Raw genomic sequence first — 19,222 nt, 5'->3', positions numbered from 1 at the left:
AGCCTCCGCTCACTCATTTCTCTTCAATTAGCTGCACTGTGGCTCCTAGAAGAGAGAGTGGGGTGTTTGGGGTGTGGTGGGGGGGTTCAGCCAAGCATGAATGCTCCTCATCCCCCTCCCCTACCTACCAGCCAAACCCCCCTAGCGAGTGGACCACAGGCAGTGTGTGTATGTGTGCATGTGTGTGTGTCCTGCCATATTCGGACCAGTGGTTCAAAGGCCTCTTTATTTGCGGAGTGAATTGAGTTCCATTACAAGGCCAGCTCCCGTCACTCAAAGCCTGCTCAATGGGCCGGCGTGCAATGAGACACACACACATGCTCACACACATGCACACGCAGACACACACACAAACACGGTATAGAGGGCAAAGGCACTGTGGAGCGCGCCCAGAGCGTCGCCACAACGACATGCATGTCAACAAACAGGAAGTGACAGCGCAAAGCCCCCTGGGGTGACCGGAGGAGTGAAAACACACACACACACACACACAACAACACAATGAGTGAGGGGAGGGGGGTGCAATCGTAGTCGCAGGATGAGAATAAGGAATTTGAAATGTCACTCACTAGCTGGGCTTGCTGCTGAGCTGTGTGTGTTCGTTTGAACTGTTAAGACCTGCTCCTCACTCTTCCTGTCCCTAATCCCCTAATGTGAGACCAGTCTTAACACATCTGCATGTTTGTGTGCGTGCTTGTGAGCGTGTCTAGTTTGGTCAGTGTGTGCTCACATGATTCTCCCTCCCCCACCTGTGTGTTCGTCTGTAAGCATGTCCACATCCAATGCCTGAGCTCTATTGACAAGAGGTGAGAAGGTGACGTGTGATTATTGGTCTTCCTTTTGAATGAAGACATGGAGGCAATTGCTTGGTATTAGTGCTATTGACACTGTGTTTGTGTGTAGACAGTGTACATTCTTTTAGCCGTGCTGTTTCTCCTGTCATGTTGGTATGGGGGATCTATGTGTGAGTCGTGGTCAATAATCTGCAGCTTTAGTCAGATTACCAGCTTGCCTGGTCTTTGATGTCAGAGTTAGCGGCGCTTTAGAGAAGTCTGAGCTCTATTGTTTACATGGACACTGAGGACTATTGTATGGATCTTAATAGATTCTTGTCTGTCTATCTGACTTCCTGTCTGCCTGATCATGTTTTTTTTCCAGTTGCCACGTTTTTTGGTATTGAAAGGGGAAAAAAAACAAAAAACTGAAGCAGAGAATCTTTACGTCTTATCAGCCTCTCTGTTGTTTTGTCTCTTTTGCTTTTGAGCTTTTGTTCTCATTTAAGTAGCTGTAAGATATTTGTGATTGATCTAAACAAAAAAACCCACATAGACAGATGAATACAGTGGTCAAGTTTAAATAAAAATATAGTACAATGGCTTTCTGATACCTTTATGGCACAGCCTCAAGGACACACACACAATATAAAATCTGGGGAATTTACTTTGACAACAAACATCTCAAATATTTGGCTTATTTTCCTCTTGGCACTTGCTTTAAACAGTTGAAAAGAAATGTAAAAAAATAATAAAGTTAAAAGAAGTTAGTTTTCACTTTACTTATAGCAAAGTGCTATTACTTCATCAGTACAACCTACATGTTTTGTTGTGGAATGTAATCACAAGTTGGAGACAAAGAAACAAGTAAGAGGCACACCAATATCATAGAAGATTGTATAGATTCATACAATTAAAATTCCCTTTCTTTAACTCAATATGTGTTCAGAAGTGGTGATGCAGGCTTTGCCTAACTATAGTTACCTATCTCTGCTGCCTATTGATTTCACATAGATCCCACGCTGCTATCACAAAATGACATTTCCTTGCAACACCAATAAGCCTTTAAGGCCAAGAAGAAGATATCCACACTGACTCAATTCTCACATCTGAAGAAATGTGCTGCTGCACCATTTCTCTTTTCCAGATAAGGTTTTGTGGAGAAACTAGTTGCTCGATTGATTTCTCATTTACCTTCTATCATACGACCCTGTTTCTTTTTTTCCCTTTTTTCCCCCTCACCCAACTACCCCCTCCCTCCGTCTAACCGCCTGTCCGTTGTTCATACGTCCATCTCTCCGGTGTACAGTGCAGTAATCCAGGACAATATGTTCCAACATCTGCCTCTCCATATGATGCCTGACCCATGCCACTGACCCTCTTTATACCACGTCGCACACACACAGATTTAATCTCTCACACACATCCAACCCACTCCCCCACATTTCTCTTTCTTTCTGTTTATCCTTTTAACTGATCATCCCTCTAAATACCTCTCTGGTACCCCTGCCTCTTCACCTTTATCACCAATCTCTCTCTCTTTCCTGGATAAATGCTTTTTTCTTTCCATTTCTCAGCTCTATGTCTGTCCTTCTTAGTCCATTTGTGTGATGTGGATAATATCAATGATATCAAGGGTCAATAGGGAGCCAGATTAACATGCTCTAATGCACAATGTCACACTCATCCCACAGATTAAGATGCTAAATGCCAACCTTGTACACTCTAAAGCCTCCATTGACTTGAAAATCGTCTGTGAAGGATTCTGCGTTAAGCTACCCATTGACTGTAAGTGCTACTCTGTTGATTTCTATGGAAGATATTTTAAATATAGAACGAGATTTAAATCATTGAGAGATTAATACATTTTTATAAGAACTGCACTTAACTCGAAGCCATGCTGTTGAGAGTAAAATTGAGAGAATAGCGTATTCATGGCAAAGCCATTGCTCATCACTTATTTCTTCCTTTATGTCAACACTGTTAACAAAGAAGAAGACATTTTCAAATTCAAGACACCAAGAAGGACTGAGATGCAAAATGGTTTTGGCGTAATACCACAATAAGTTACACATTCAGTAAGCAAATGCACATTCAATTTAAACTACAAATATTTTCATGTAGTTGCAGGTGATGTCACCAGGGTTATTTTGGCTTGGGTGTGGAGACTACAGGTTTTATCATAAAGCCTGCAAACTAGGGGCAAGGAGTTTAAAAGACGTGAGCATGTATCAATCAGGTAGTCTCAAACAGAAGACACTATTGAGTTTCGTACAGGAAATGTTGAATTCAGTGTTTCTGGGCTGGCTATAAACTGAGACTACCTTTGTAAGTCTCTTAACTTCAGAAAATGTGCAATACTAAATTGCTCCTTTAATCCTGTTTGTCCAGTATGCAAATTATTGATTTTTTAATCCTACAAGGAAGTTAATGAACAAATCAAAATGGTTGCGTTCCAGAGAAAGACCATTATAAGGATTCTGGTTTTAACAGTATAAATTCCCCAAGCAAGTCTATTGAAAGTTTCTGAAAGTACTGAGGCACCAAAAGTCATGACTTAGACCAGATTAAATTCTGTTCTTGCGTTGCCTGAGATTAGAAACCCACTATCACATGCGTCTTGCATTTGACTAAAATTCCAATACTAACAGTTGTTTGTACCTCAATTAAGGATTGCATTGTTCATTTGTGAGAAAACTGACTTGAAGTCACTTGAACACTTTTTTCAAAAACCCATTGGATACGAAAATAAATTTTTTTAAAGTTTTAATTCAAACTATAGATATGGTTGTTTTATGTAGTTCTTGACAAGTCAACATTTTAGTGCAGCTTTAGAGGTGTATGGGAGGAAATGCATAACAAAACATATAAGAGGCAAACATTTGTGCCAAACATTAAGTGTGTGCAAGAGAATTCACTAAACACTGTAATGACTTTGCGTGTTCATGTGTGTAATTCAAGTGTCCACAACTGTTCGCATGTTTCCAGACACTCGTCATTGGAACTGGGAACTTTATTGTCCATTAGAAGATCCTAGAAGATTTTCCATCTCTATTTGTGTGTCTCGGCTAAGTGGGTTTACTTGTGTCCTCCCCGCCAAACCACTGTGTTGCCTTGGCGACCTGAGGCCCGAGCTAACTGTCATGTCTCGTCTGGGCAGAAACACCTCCTTATCAAATGAGGGCGCAGAGACGATCCCAAAGGAAATCCGTCCACACTGAGACATCTGTACTTGTGTTAGCCTGGGCAAATCCGTTCCTTTCTGACAAGCCTTAATCTCAATGTGCGACTGCGTTTGTGTGTGTATGTGCGCGCGCGTGTGTGTGTGTGTTTTTTCCGGGAGGATTGTAAGAAAGAAATCTGCTAGTGAGATGTTTTTTTGCACTTGTTGTGTCCTCTCACCCTTCCCTGCTGGTAAAAAAAAACAAAAAAACAAAAATCCAATTGCAAGGTGGACAAAGCCGTTCAACTGGAGATTGAGTGAGTCGGAACGCAGTTGAACATATGGATGGCTAGATTGAAGCAGTAATAACAGCGCAGAGGACTTTATTGTCAGGCTACACACACACACACACACACACACACACACACACACACACACACCAGTAATAATGAAAGCAGTGACAACAGCGGGGTCCGTTCTCCATGACAGAATTAAACAGCTTTTCGATTCTCCCTGTAGTGTCAAGCATATGGGGCAGCACGTTTGGCTGACAGGTGCAAATGTATTACACACACTCCGCCTAACCTTTAACCCATATTTTCTCATCATTCCCTGAGTATGTGTGAACAGTAACTGAAAAAGATGTGCAGGGAGTGTGTGTTGTATTTTATGGTAATGCGTGTCAAGGAGACATGTGGGCCAAGTGCCTGTACTGAGAACAAGCACAACACTGGAGGTTAATGTATTTCAGACAGGCAGCTGGGGGGGGGGCTGCCAGCGCAGGCTCTTAACCCCTGGGAGAGGGGGCTCCAAAGCCCACGTGGATCTGAGTGGAAGTATGTGAGGTTTATTCGCGTGTGCTTGTCTGCGTGGGTCAGACGGAGATAGTGAGTGTATGAGCGGTGGTCAGGTGGGGTCAGGATTTCCAAGCGATAGGCTACTTATTCTAAATACGTAGACAGGAAAAGTCAGATTCATCCTCTTTTTAAGTGGAATAACAGATGTTCATCTTTTACTGTTTTACCACTCTGTGGTTTTGTCTCTTTCTGACTCTTCATCTGCTTTCTTCCTCAAAACTGTTGGATAGCTTCCAGCAGCCAATCAAATTATACATCTCGGTTAAAATCTGCAAATGTTTTTATGATGCAGAACATAACACACGAACACACAAAGTTTAGGCTATAAAGTTTCATATGACCTGTCGCATCTCAAAAATGAAAAAAATCACTGTGTTTGGATGCTCTTTAAACTTACCCTAATTGCAGACATCTGTGGTTGAAAAACAGCAAACTACAAGTCAAAAAGTGAACAGTCAATAAGTTTAATTTGAAATAAAAGGAAAACACACTTGGTTTGGAGCTTTACTTTCCAAAGCTCAGCCTCTTTGACTTGCTTTGCTGCTTTCTATTTCTAGCTATGTCTTGCGTTGCTGTGATGTGGCTAGCTAATCGCTGACCTTAACGGAACAAAACCTTGTTTTTTTGCGTTTCAGCAATGTTAGAATTTTTTGTGATTTCTGATATTCTTTATGAATAAACCTGACTACATGAACACATGGTGGCCACTTTTCTAAGCACACAGTAGGTTATTTCCCCACTTTCAGAGGCATGAAGCTTGGCTGAGATGTGTGTGTCTGTTCAGGTGCATGGGGATAGATAGAACAAAATGTAATCATCATTTTGATCATGATGATAAGAGTGAAATCACAAATAAAGACAACTCTGTAGCATTAAAAGACATGGGAGTTTCTTCAGCATCACCCACAGATTAGCTTTGACAGTCAATCTGAATATTTCTGTCCTGTACTTCGTATTGCAGGACAAAGCCATGGGCTAGGTTTACACTTGTCAGTTCTGTGTGTTTTTTGAGCTCTGATCATGAAGATCATGATTTCATTTGGCTCAGTGGGCACTCTCATATCACTCTCATGTTTTCACTGAATGTTTAAGTGTTTGATATTCAAAGACTCGTGCTTAAATGTATGGTTTTGGTCCCTTAAATCATTGTAGTCTTACCTGGAGTTGTAGGGGTCCCAGGCCTGGTGTGGCAGCAGCAGCAGCAGCCATTGTTGTGGGGATGAGCTGAAGAGGGTATGGGTCACCTGAAGAAAACCAGACAAGACACATAGTTTAGCATTTTCCACACATGCTAATTTTAAATCAAAAACGTGATTGTTTTTGGTGCATTTTTACACACTAGCATCCCCTTGCGACCTTTTCTCCACCCATTCCTCGCCCTATCCTTCGTAGTCATTCTATCCTCTCTTCCTTTCCCTTATCCTTCATCTCTCTCTGCACCCCCCTCCCACTACCCTCATCCTCTTGTTTTTCTCCTCCTTCTCATCCCACCTTCGTCCCTCACTTCCCCTCGCCTTCCCATCGCCTTACCCCCCCTCCCACCACCACCTGAGTCCCTCTCTGCAGCTGTTAAAGCTGTCCTTTGTGTGCTCTGCCGGTAGGGCCTTAATGAAAAGCCTGATTGTGTGTCCTCCTCCTTAATACCCCCTGACAAAGAGCAGTGAGGTGAGGGGATTCTGATAAAGCTGGCCCCAGAGCCGTAATTAAGAGCCACCACTGCCGATTGCTGCTCTCTCCTCTCTTTTTTCCCCCCTCAACTGCTCTCCTGCTTTGTTGAGAGACGGCTGCTTTCAGTCTCTCTCTCGCCCGTCTCCCACTTTCTCTCTCCTTGTGTCTTCCTTGTTGTCATCTCTCTCTCTTCACAAGTTACTCTCCACCTCTGTGCCTTGCTTCTCTCCCTCTCCCCCTCTGTCAGGAATGATAAATCAAGAGATAGATGGGTGGAGGAGATGACAGAAGCGCAGAGAGAAAAGGACGAGTGCGGATTATTAGTGACCAGGTGCAGATAGGCTGTGCTGTAATTACTCTGAGAGAGAGAGAGAGAAAAGGAGGGAGAGAAAGGTCAGAGATGAGGGGAAGAGATGGAGGGCGAGGAAGGCCAGAAAGGGAGAGGAGAGGAGAGGAGGAATACTGTACTTAATTATTGCCATATTGACTAAAACGTGCCCGTTGACAGCCCTGATTTGCATTTGGAGATGCCCACTAACCAAATCTACAGTACACGGAGGTCATACAAAAACTTGGGAATGTTCTCAGGACTTGAACTTGCATTTCTGACATAAACTTCACAACAGCGGTCAGCCTTTGGGCTGTATCAGGACCTTCTGTTGCGCATGTGTGTACCCATGTAAATGTGTGCGCTTGGCATGAGCCAAGACCTTCCTTCCGACATACTTTCCCATACAACTCGTTTCTTTAAAAAAAAAATTAAAAAAGAAGCAAAAAGCAAAGCTGAGACATTCTTTTCTCCAGCAGGAAGGGAGGGCAGGAGGGATTAAAGAATTATTTCAGGACTGTGTATTCTAGGAGATGGTTCTTTTCTCTCGCGTTCCCTGGACAAACATGTGCTGGGTGGATATTTATGCTCCTCCTGGGGGTCGCTGTAACAAAAGGGAGAAGGACGGAGAAAAGCAAACATGTTGTTTTTGGCTTGGGGATAGCAACCTCGGCGGACAAGGATGAAATTTCTTACAGACAAACGATGAAAGAGGGAGATAGACTGAGGGAAGTGAGATGTAAAGACGTCATCAATGTTATTTATTTTTTATTCTAAAAAGGGGCACTCCACAGATTTTCAGAGGTTCAGTGTGCTCGTCATGAGCAGTACTGCAATACCTGTAAAAGTAGTTGGCTCTGAAGTGAGCTTTCTAAAGTTTGAAAAAATGACCCCGATCATGTCATCATAATTGGGCTTGAGTCTTGAGTTTTTAAATCTTGTGTTATGAACTCCGGACGTGGAGTTTTAAAGATATGGACATTTTTCAGGCAGTGACTGCCTACTAGAAGATTCTATTGAGTTGCATCATGGGAAATGTGTGGCTGACCCACACTAGAGACTAAAAGTGAGGATATCTTTGCCTCTGCTGCATCACTTTTGATTATTCTTTTTTCAATCTGTCTCTTGTGAGTCTCCCAACCGCATGAAAGTGAATACTAAAACACTAGAATGCCCATTTAAATGTATTTCAGTTTCATCTATAAAGTATTAGAATATTACATGAAACACAAGAATTTGACTGAAATTCTTTGAGATCAATAGCACTTTAAAAAATGCTTCTTCACTACCTGAGGGCTGAGATGTACATGTGTTTTCAGAAAAAAACTTATTTAAGCAACTAAGTTTTGGAATTAAATGGAAAAAGTGAAAATCAGCTTCAAATTCACCTTTTAAAAAAATGCAGTGATGTTTAGAATTTACTTTTCAATCTTTCAAATAGTTTATAAAAGATCCTCACAAAAATTTACCAGCTATCCGTTATCTGACATGTTGTTTCAGCGGCTTGGACAATAGAAACATTTTATTTACCAAGTGCTCAAACAAAACAGCCACAGAAGTCCATACTTTGCAGATCTATTCATATTTTCTAAGCTATGAAACGCCGTGAGAATATGTCAGAGCACAATGCTAAACATGTCCTATTTAGAGCTGCAGCACAAAACTACATAAATTCACAACAACTTTGAAAGTTGCCAGAGAGTTTTCTCAGGGGCGGCTCAGCCTGGCGCAGCGTGCCAGTCCGGTTGGAGTTGGCGGAGGCAGTGAAAAGACAAGCCCACCACTTGACAGGGTATTTACGTGGGCAGTGGGCGTGGGTGAATATGGCACTAATTAAAATGGAATGGACTTGTTTGGGAAGCTGTGAAACTCTAAGGGAGTGGGGGACGGGCAGGACTGAGTGTGCATGAGCTTGCGTTTGTGTGCATGCTCACATATCTGTGTCTGAGGGTTTTTTGTGTGTGTTTTTTTGTGTTTGCGATATCACAAAGCAATCTCTGGCTGCCTGGACATTTGTGTGTATGTGTGTGCTAGTGTGTGTGGGCTGTGTTGGAAACATGTTCTGGCTGCGTCCTGTGTTAATGTGAGGAGAACCTGGGGCAGGTCACATTACCACCCCCCCCCCCCCCCCCCACCGTGCATTTATTCCCAGCATCCCCTGGCAAGCACCCACCCCTCTTTCTCTCTCTCTCTAGCTCTCTCTCTCCCTCTCTCTCTCTCTCTCCCTCTATCATGGTAAACAACACATTGCCACACAGCCGGAGTGTGATAGCCAAAAAGAAAAAAAAAAACATGTCCTGCAGGATGCCTGTATTTTGTTGCTTTTATACATCAAAAAATAGACAAGACAAAAGGAAGGAGCCAAAAGGACTGAGCGAGAGAAGGAGAGAGAGACAGATAAAGAGAGAGAGATTGAGAGTGTAAACAGGAAGGGTGTATTTGGACTGGTTTTTCTATTAAGAGAGAGATGTTGTTGTAGGGGCGAGCTCGTCTTTTGGGAAACAATCCAACTCCTTGTGTGGGAAAATGGTCAGACTCTACCTTGCTTGGTGAAAAACATTTGAAACATCACACATAAAAAAAGTTCTTTTACACTGAAAGTTGCACCTATTCATGAAAATACGTGTGTGTGTGTGCGTGGATGTTACTCACTGCAGCCAGGCTTGTAGTTGAAGCCAGGGGGCATGAGGAAGCCCTGCTGGGCTGCAGCCGCCGCCAGAGTCCTCTGGTCCGGAGGAAAGACGGGAATCATCAGCGGAGGGAGTTGGCCCTGGACCTGCTGATGGAGGAGGGAGTAGAGGGGGGGAGGGAGAAAGGGTGAAGGAGGCATAAAAAGGTAGCAAAAAAGGAAGGGTTGATGAACAAAAAGGAGGAGGACGAGGGGGGAAATAGAGAAGAAAACATGAGCGACTTTGGCATCTCTTTCAGTGACCATCCATAGACATGATGGACATACACTGAAAACAATGTTCACAATAATTCTGCTGTGTGTAACAGATCCCAGAACAGTGTTAAGTACCATTCTGAAGATAGTTACAGTTACATCTGAATTACATCATCGTAATTTCTAAGAATCATATGTATTCAGGCTGATTTATTATTTATTCATGTAATTGATATGGAACACACATATGACATCACTCTGAAAAGACACTAAGTCACACACACACACACACACACACACACACACACACACACCCTCAGACTCTAAACACTCCATGTTCTCTATCCAAAGACAAAAAGCAAGTCATGAGGACAGTTCACCAAACTCTCACAACAGCTGGTCTTTTCCTTTTATTTGGAAGACGATGTTGTCTCCCTTCTCCCCACATCAATCTCCCCCATCAACCCAAACACACCAACGCACACACAAACGCACAGACACAACTCTCTCTGCGCGCCCGTCGGCATAGAGCCATACGACTTCACAAGGTTTCCAGGATTTTAAAAGGAGAAGCAGAAAAAAAAAGCTCCTCCGATGGGTGGCTTTGGCAGGGACGACAGGAAAGGGAGAGAGAAAGGGAGAGGGAGAGAGAGAAGGAACGATAGGGAGACAGAAAGAGAGAGAAGTAGGAGACAGATGGTTGCACTAAACAGCGTTCTGCCAAAAACAACACACAAAGACTTGCGTGTGATGGACTGACTGACAGTTTGAGAGGAAAGATGGGAGAAGATGAGGAGAGGGAGTGAGGAGGAGAGAGAGAGTGGGAAAAGGTGAGACAAGTGGGAAAATAAGGAATATTATTGAGCTGTTAAGTTGAGGTGTAATGCCGGGATGATATAGAAACCAAAAATATGAAGAGAGGGAGGAAGTTCAAGCCAACTTCTGTGCAAATTTTAATCAATTTTCCAAAAGGTCAGAACAATAAATCTATGTGTTTCTATAAACTACTGGGCAACATTTTGCATGTGACAAGATCGCATACTCAGAGTCCAGTAACTCTTAAGCTAGGGTACATTATTTGCACTAATCAACTTGCTTTTGTTGAAACATTCAGTGTGGCGTTTTCATTTGCCACCAGTTTTGCTTATAAATCAATGGGCATGGCAGCAATACAACAATGCTGCGCCTACACGGTACTAAAATAAGATAAGAAGAAGAAGAAGAAGAGGAAGAAAAGGCAGGTCCTGAAATGGAATCACTTATCTAACAAATCTGTGTTCTACAAAATAGGTAAAACTCCTTGAGTTATTCTTTCTTTTCACTCAGGTGCATTAGTGGAGACAGATTTTGGTCAAATATTTGCTAAATCAACACTTTTTAAACTGACCTCCAATAAAATTGAAGGATGGCTTTGGAAGGCAATTGGTGTCCAAAGGTGTACAACAAGATTTTTTTATACATGAAACTGAGATAACCCTGATGACATCATTGGGGTTATTTTCCCAGTCCTCCTCCTCCAGAGCCACAGAAGACATTATACAACTGTTTTAGGATGACTAATACTCCTCATGACAATTAAACTAAATGTCATGTATAAAACTGGTGGAGCGCCCCTTAAAATCAAATCCCCAATAGGGTCTTTAGGCCTTTGACCTGTTCTCCTGGTTGCAAAGCACTTTGTTCTCTCTTTACAACGCACCTTTTTAACACCCTCTCTCCTACTTCTCCCTTTTCCCTTATTTTGCCAGGATGGCAGCTAGGCTGAATAAGATAATGGGTAGGTAAAAGCTGTTTGATGTAGAAAATTGATGTGGAATGATGAAAATGGCTGGAAATGGCTGCACAATCATAAGGATGTGGTGTCACGGTACAATCAGGCAATGTCTAGGCGCCGGACACTTGAAGTGGTTAATGCTTGCGACAGGTAAACAGAGAAAGAGAGAGAGTGGCTGTCTCTCAGTGCTAACAGTGCTCCCAGCTTTCCCTGCCTGTGTGTGTATACTCAAGTTTCCCTGGGCGTATGCATGCCTGTGTACTGTAAATACCTATGAGCGTGTGTTTCTGTGTGTGAGTGTGTCTCTTCCTCCTACTCCTCCTCCTGTGTGTCGGCATGCGGCAGCCAGCAGCACTGTAATCAAACTATCACGGCGCAGGGGAATAGCGCTCTCTTCAAGCGGCTCCTGTTTCCCCCTTACACCAAAAACAATAATTACTCCACCATTTTGGTAAACCATAAACCACCGTGCCTCCGCGATCAGAAGGGAGAGGCGTTCCAGCGCAACACTCGGACAGGACCCCCGCGGGGACGAATCACAGACAGAACAGTTCCGCTTTGCCTTTCAGGCCTAATTGGACATATGCTGGAGTGGAGCTGGCTAGCAATACTGTAATGTACCGTAGGGAGGAGGAGAGGAGAGGAGATAAGTCCGTGGCAGCTGTAATACATATATACTGTACATAAACACATTGGCACATTTACTGGATGACGTCTGTGTGTGTGTGCATGGCTTTGCTTTCTTTCATTCAAATTTTAAATATCATAGAATTTCCGATTCTTCTCCTCTTATATATATCTGCCTCTTTATCATAATAAAAAGCCTGCATACAATAGGCAAACATTAAGCAGCCTAGGGACTGTTGCACAATACATGTAAGTCTCCACAATGGGATAAGAAGATCAAGGAACAAAAAAAAGAACAAAATGGCAAGAGAAAGACCCTGAAACATACAGAGAGAAAATAAAAGAGAGAATGGTTAATGGAGCGCCATTCCCTCCCATATGTTGCTGGTGTAATCGTTGAGTTGGATATGTGTGTAACAGCTGTTGAGCTGATGAGCAGCAGCATTAGCCTAGCATGGTCACTGGCACACACATACGATGACCTCCAAAGGGTAACAAACACACAAACACACACACATATGAGGCAGAAAACATGGGTCAGAGGAAGCTGAGTGTAACAGGGAGAAACACAGGCTGTGTGTGTGGAGGGGTGAGGGGGACAGGGGGATTGTCCACAAGCTGATCATATGATATTGGAGTGGATCAGTCTCCCTCATCAGGGTCCCCCTTTGCATTCCTTCCCATTTAAGTTCCTTCACCATCTGCAAAATGACTTAATCTGATATTCTTCTTCTAATATTGGATATACAATAATGCAATACCTTAAAGTGGATTATGAGCTATGTGTGTTAGCCTCGTGATCATAGTGTAAACTTTGAAACCAAGAAGAAGAAATGAGAAGGGGGGCGGGGGGTGGGAGCTCTCCCAAATCAGAGAATAAGAATCAGAGACAAAGAGATGCATTGACAGAGGGAAAGAAAAGCCTGCGAGAGAAAGTGAGGGTGAGAGAAACAGAGAGGGAAAGTGAGAGCGAGGCCAGATCTATCAGACAATCTCCAGATCCCACATAAAGGAAAAGGCACATCTGAAACAGCAGGCGCTTTGGGGAATAACGCACTCCCCAGCTTCTCTTTCACATCAGGCCCAAAGCGAACATGAAAACCTACAACACACACAGACAAAACATCACACTGCTGCTACTGTAGGCTGCCGACATGGAGAATATGGGGCTCCGCTTTTTATCTGCAAACCCCTCCTTGTCAAAAAAAAAGAAAAAGAAACCTGAAACAAACAAAACTGGAACTCATCTGAAAAAAATCCTCTAATCAGTGATAACGGAATGCAAAACAAAGAAAAATACTCGGAACTCGGGAAAAAGACTCACGTATATAAAGAAAACGTGTGAAACTTTTTCTTGAGAACTTTCACAGGGGCAAAGAGGGCAGAAAGGAAGAGAGAAGTCGACAATTCCTCCTGGCGAGAGAACGTCTCGGGAAGTAAATGAACAAGAGAGGGAGAAAGACTGAGAGAAGGAGAGACGGAGAGGGGAGCAAGAGCTGGATAATTGGCAGCGAGTAGAGGCTGCGTTCACCGCGCGCCAGGCGGCACAGCTTGAACTTAAAGCGCCGCTGCGGCATAATGAAGATGTGGCCGCTAATTAACATATGGGGTGCGAAACAGGTTGGTTGGCACGCGGCGCGCTAAAAACTCCAAGGTAAAGTTATTATTGGGGAGTAATTAGCTCTATGAAGTTAATGCGCTGAACAATAGCTGCCAGCGCCGCACAATATGGCTCGCATCTGAGCACGCGAAAAAAATAGCCCCCGCTAAAGTGCGAGTCCCACAGCTAAAATCTGTTGGCGACCATATGCTCCTGCAATTAATGCACGACCTCGATGACCTATTGCTAAAGAAGGGACGTGTGAGCGATGGAACCAATAATTAATTTGGAGGGAGAGAGAGAGAGAGAGAGAGAGAGGGGTAGCTGGCTTTTAATATTAGTCCATTAACTTTCTATGGACAGCGGCTATTAGAAGCCAGTCGACTGTCAATGTAGGGGCATGGTTCATGTCGCAATGGCACTGCAATGGCTGACACACACACACACACACACACACACACACACACACACAGGTATGTCTGTGTGGGAGTACATTAGAGAGAACACATGGGAGAGAGGGTGGGTCTGGTGGGAGGTGGAAAAGGCTGGTTGGTTGTGGTCCAGTCCAGTGTGTGTGTGTGTGTGTGTGTGTGTGTGTGTGTGTGAGCGCACATTGACACATACAGTGCAGTAAGGAAAACACAAATTACACTGGTTGCAGTGTAATGGGAGTGATTAAACAATTACACAGGCAATTGGGTTAGCCGCTCCTATGCACAGAGTACAGAGGTGCTGGTGTGTTGTGTGTGTGCATGTATGCGCCCTACTGTATGTGTGTGAAAATGAATGAAAAGCATCTTTTGTAGTCTTTTTGCTTTTGTTTTTCTCTTTTTCTCCACAGAATAAAAAAAACCATTCAACACAGACAGAGGCTGTGCTTGTGATAGCATCAAGTATTACACTTGGAGGAGTGTGTATGTGTGTGTCTGTGTGATTGAGTTACCAATGTAGGTTAACTTTAATAGAGAGCTTGTTAGCTGCTGTCGCCGCTGCGTCTAGCATCTATTAAACTAGTCACAGCATCAGGTGGCTTTAGTCATTTTCTGATTCTTTCTCACTTCTTTCTTCTTCAGTTTTCTTTGCTGCCTTGCATCTATAGCATTGGCGGTGCTTAATGAGATGAAAGACAGCCAGCAGAGGTAGAGAGGTTGACACACACTTGTGTGTATGTGTGTGTTTTGGTTGAGTGAGTTTTGATTCATTAGGCAGGACACACTCGTGTCCCCTCATCCCTCTATTTCAATATACATTGTGAGTGTGTGTGTGTGTGTGTCCATGTTCTCAAGGTAAGCCCAGAGCCGCTCGGCAGGTGAGCTCCTTTCATCCCCGGTGCGCATCCCTGCACGGCAGCAAGAGTCGTCCCCGGCAACACCGGGGGGAGCCTCTGAGACAAGTTGTTTAATTAGAATAAGAGAAGACGAGAGGGAAAGCAAAGGCAAGAGTGAGGAAAAGTGCTCAACCCTTTGAGCCTAACAAGAAGGCCCCTAGCAGGGGGTAGGAGTACATGTGTGTGTGTGTGTCTGCATGTCTTTTTGTGCACACATGTTCTTGTTTTTTAATTCTGTAGAGAGCAAGTTGTGTTATACCCTCAGATTGAGCACAAAGTAAGGATCATTTTTCGTGGTGCTTTATTTACTCTGAGAAATGACTTTAAGGTGAGGATGTTTAGGTACAGATTAAATGATTATAATATGGATTTAGTTAGTTGGGTTAAGGTTAAGGATAATTTCAGGTCAGGACATTAGGATTAGAGGTTGTCAGGTTAAATTAAGTTAAGTTCAGGACTTGGACTAAAGAACAGATCGAGGGTTAAGCTCGGATTAGATGTAGCAATGCTCCCTCAAAAAGTAAAACAATGTGAGTGTGTGTTGGGGGTCTGGATCATAAATGAATCATAATTGGATGGATAATTCCAGGTAGAATCAATTAGAGTGAGAAAGTAGCCAATCACTGACTTCTGAACACTAATGAATTGTGTGTGCATATGTGTCCTGCTCATACTGTATGTCATTAGCCGGGTGTTGTCTGCCTCTGTAAATAAACTCACTTGTTTGTCAGCTCGTGCCACATTCGGTGAGTGCTGTTGGCCTAAATAGTGGATGCTAACATGCATATTGCTAGCTTGATTTGGGGTTCAGGGTAAGAAAAAAAAAATAGGAAACCGGACGCGAGGACAATAAATAATTTGTCCTCCTTTCATGAAAGATGTGTGTCACTCTCCTCTCTTTTTCATGAGCTTGATTATTCGTTTCATTTCATCACCTCTTCCAAGTGGACGGTTGAAAGCATTCTTCACGGGCCTTTGGGGGTTTGGGCCTAACAAAGCCAAGGACGCACACACACACACAAACGAATGGACAGCTGAACTCAGCCTCGTTAGGGGGAAATGCAATCACAAGGGGCTTATCATACAGACACAAAACACACACACAAACCCCAACACACTGAACCTGGTGCCCTCTCTCTGGCAGACTATTGTATTGTGGGATTGCGCAGACAATCTCTTCATGAATGATTAAGCAGCGTATTTCTCAACCAAGTCTTTGATGATGAGTGTGTGTTTGATCATCAGGCGAGTGCGCGAGTAAAGGCGTATATTTTTGTATGTTTGTCCATGTTTGTGCGTACTTTGATGTGTGTGATATATGTGGATGTGTGAGTGTTTTTGCGCTCCCATGATGAGCCCCTGTTGATTGTGTCCCTCTCTTAACGAGGCTGCCTACAGCTGCCCCTGCTTGTGAGAAACTATTGTTGGGCCCGTTCAATGGAGAGATGCTTGTTTGGGAAAAGGTTGCAAAGTCATGGGAAAAGAGAGCTTTGTCTCGGCGGGGTCGTGAGGGAGTGAATCATGAGCGGACGTGTTTATAGCTTAACACACACAGCTGCGGCAAACACACACACACACACACACATATGCAGAGATGAAGAAATGGAAGCTCGAGAATGCACAGAGAAAAATCCTCAGAAACAAACGTGCACTCTTTTTTTTGTCAAACGCGAACAATTCAGAATTTAACTCACACAAAGCAAATAAACACAGCTGCTTTGCACAAAACCGTGGACACACATAGACACACGTCCCACACACATGCTATCACAAGGTCTCTTATCACACAACTGTGTATGGCTAACCTCTCGGGGGAAAGGGAATGTGTGTGTGTGTGTGTGTTCCCTCTTGGACAGGGTGTCTCTTTATGATACAAAGCCCGGCTTTCTCAGCTCAATATTCAGTGTCATCTGCTTTTACAAAGGCCTGGGCTATTCCTTCCAAGCCACCTGGAACAACATAGAGGCTCCAGTGTAGCACCCAAAAGGACAATACTTCCATTTTTAAGTGTTACATATATACCCACCCATTTTCTCTAGAGCTAAAGACACAGACTCACATTCAAAGGGACTTTTAAGTTGTCTTACTTTGCAGATGTTTTTGTCCATATAAGATTATTCACTTACGTCTACATGATTAGATTTGTTTAACATCTTGCTCCAAATAAGAAGTCAACTGAGGTAGTTGCCTGGTCTGGATTTGTACAACGTTGCTGTTGCTTGCATGAGCAAAACTATTGCTCTGTCTGTGAAAACACCTTCACAATCACTCAGAGACACACTGGAATACACATGAAAAGAATGTACTTCACTGACAGTTTGACGTGCAAACTTTGATTTATATAATCATAACTCAAAACGTACATACTGTACAAGCCAGCACCCTACTTCTGATTTTTCCAAGCAGACCGGCCACTTTTAAATGATTACACAGGTTGTGTGTGTGTGTGTGTGTGTGTGTGTGTGTGTTTGTGTGTTAGAGGAGCAGGGGCTTTTATAAGTCAACGCTGATTCAGGCCTCAAATGCTGATGGACTGTGCAAAGAAATCCTGCAACAATCACAATCACAAAATTGCCTTTGTGGGCCATGCAGTCACACATCAAGACACATTCACGCAAACACCTACCCTTGGAAAGATACATAGACCTGACTACACACATGGTTGGACACACAAACACACACACAAACCGGCCTCACCTGGATTTGTTGCTGCAGGAGGTTGATTTTGTGTTGCTGCTGCAGAAGCTGCTGCTGTTGCCGGGCAATCTGAGGACAGAGCACACAACGTATTATTAGAATGTATATGCAGTGTGTGTGTGTGGGTGTGTTTTGGTTTGTGTGCAGGGCATGTGGGAGACGCGACACATCTGCAGGTCTCCGAAGCCCCAGTTGCACGACAGAGGGTCGATGCCCTGGTATGAAATATTAAAAAGCTCATCTCATCTGGACTCAATGGCCAGCAGAGTCACACCGACACACTTACTGATATAAACAGAAACTTAACTGAACGTACTGTATGCAGAGAATTCTCAGTTTACAGGGAAGGAGGCCGAGTGAAGTCTGAGTTTTTCTTTGAGTGACCGAGTAAATGCTCTGTGAAATTTGGGTTTATGAAATAATTTCAACACTGTTTGGATGAACACAAAAATACACGATAGGCAAGCTGAAGTAATTTTTTTCTAGCTTAAAAATCTGACATATGAGGGAATATACTGTAGTAAATGGCAGGTTTTTGTTTTGTTGCACTTGATGTACATTAATCAAGTGTACCAACTAAATAATGCCAGTATTAATACGTAATTTTAATCAAATACATTAAATCATTTTTTCTACTTCCAAGGCCATCAACTATTTTCTATACTCAATTAGGAGACATTTTCTCACTTAAATATTTATTGTAAATGTAATGCCATTTTACTCAGTTTTGCATTCATTCTTGCTCGTTCTGCATGAACGCAACAACATTAAGCCTAAGATGTAATTAACTTTTGCACAGAAGATCTCCGGTGGCTCATAGAGTGGAGTGGACACACAAGAATACAGTATTCACACAGTACAATTCGTGGGCAGGCGTGCTGGTGAGGGCTGCAGCCAAGGGCATTGTAAGGCATCGTGTTTGTCACAGGTGATTTGTCCTTACAGCTGTGTTTCTCCACGTGTGTGTGAATATATGTTGTTCTCTTTGTAAACTGGAGATTTCCAGAAGCTAAAAAATACAAGAAAGAGGGAAACCCTTGTCTATGCAAATACCTGGCAGAGTCTCGCCTGGGAGCTTGGTGTGTGTGTGTGTGTGTTTCTACGTGTGAGGGTATGTCTCCGCTACATCCGCTCCAACACTACATACCCTCAGCTCATTCCTGTGCAATGTCCCTGTGTTCAAGCTGCCAAAGGCGCATGTCTCTGGCTGTGTGAACACTATATGATATGAGATGTGTGTGTGTGAGACAGAGAGAGAGAGAGAGAGAGAGAGAGAGTGAGAGTGTGTGTGTGAAGAGGCAAGAAAAGTCCTGTGTGATTTGTTGCTTTTCAACTACACCTTTAAACCCACCTTCTGTTAAAATGTTCTCAGCTCAAGTGTATATGTGTATTGTGTGTCTGCACATACCAGTGTGGTGTGTGTGTGTGCGCGCATATGACTTGTGACTCCAAATCAGTATATAATCATGTGCCTTTTTTACGGTTTACTGACTAGGCACAATATATTTGCAGGATTGTTTGAGG

At 43.2% G+C, this 19,222-nt stretch overlaps 1 protein-coding gene across 8 annotated transcripts in view; it reads right to left on the bottom strand.

Annotated features, from left to right (window-relative positions):
• sox5 (SRY-box transcription factor 5) overlaps positions 1-19,222 on the bottom strand; it is a 183,406-nt gene that overhangs the window by 21,426 nt on the left and 142,758 nt on the right. For 6 of the 8 annotated variants that reach the window (XM_046072160.1, XM_046072157.1, XM_046072158.1 and 3 more), the window contains 3 exons: positions 17,699-17,767; positions 9,442-9,568; positions 5,952-6,037 (listed from right to left, as the gene is read on the bottom strand). In XM_046072160.1, coding sequence (XP_045928116.1) covers positions 5,952-6,037; positions 9,442-9,568; positions 17,699-17,767 — 282 coding nt within the window. Of the gene's footprint in view, positions 1-5,951; positions 6,038-9,441; positions 9,569-13,398; positions 13,408-17,698; positions 17,768-19,222 lie in introns of those variants that run through there. The other 2 variants (XM_046072159.1, XM_046072164.1) reach the window with 2 other exon arrangements.

The sequence above is a fragment of the Micropterus dolomieu genome, linkage group LG16 (assembly GCF_021292245.1).
Source record: "Micropterus dolomieu isolate WLL.071019.BEF.003 ecotype Adirondacks linkage group LG16, ASM2129224v1, whole genome shotgun sequence".
Lineage (NCBI taxonomy): Eukaryota > Metazoa > Chordata > Actinopteri > Centrarchiformes > Centrarchidae > Micropterus > Micropterus dolomieu.
The sequence above is the reverse complement of the archived record's forward strand: the minus strand, read 5'-3'. Positions and strand labels throughout refer to the sequence as shown.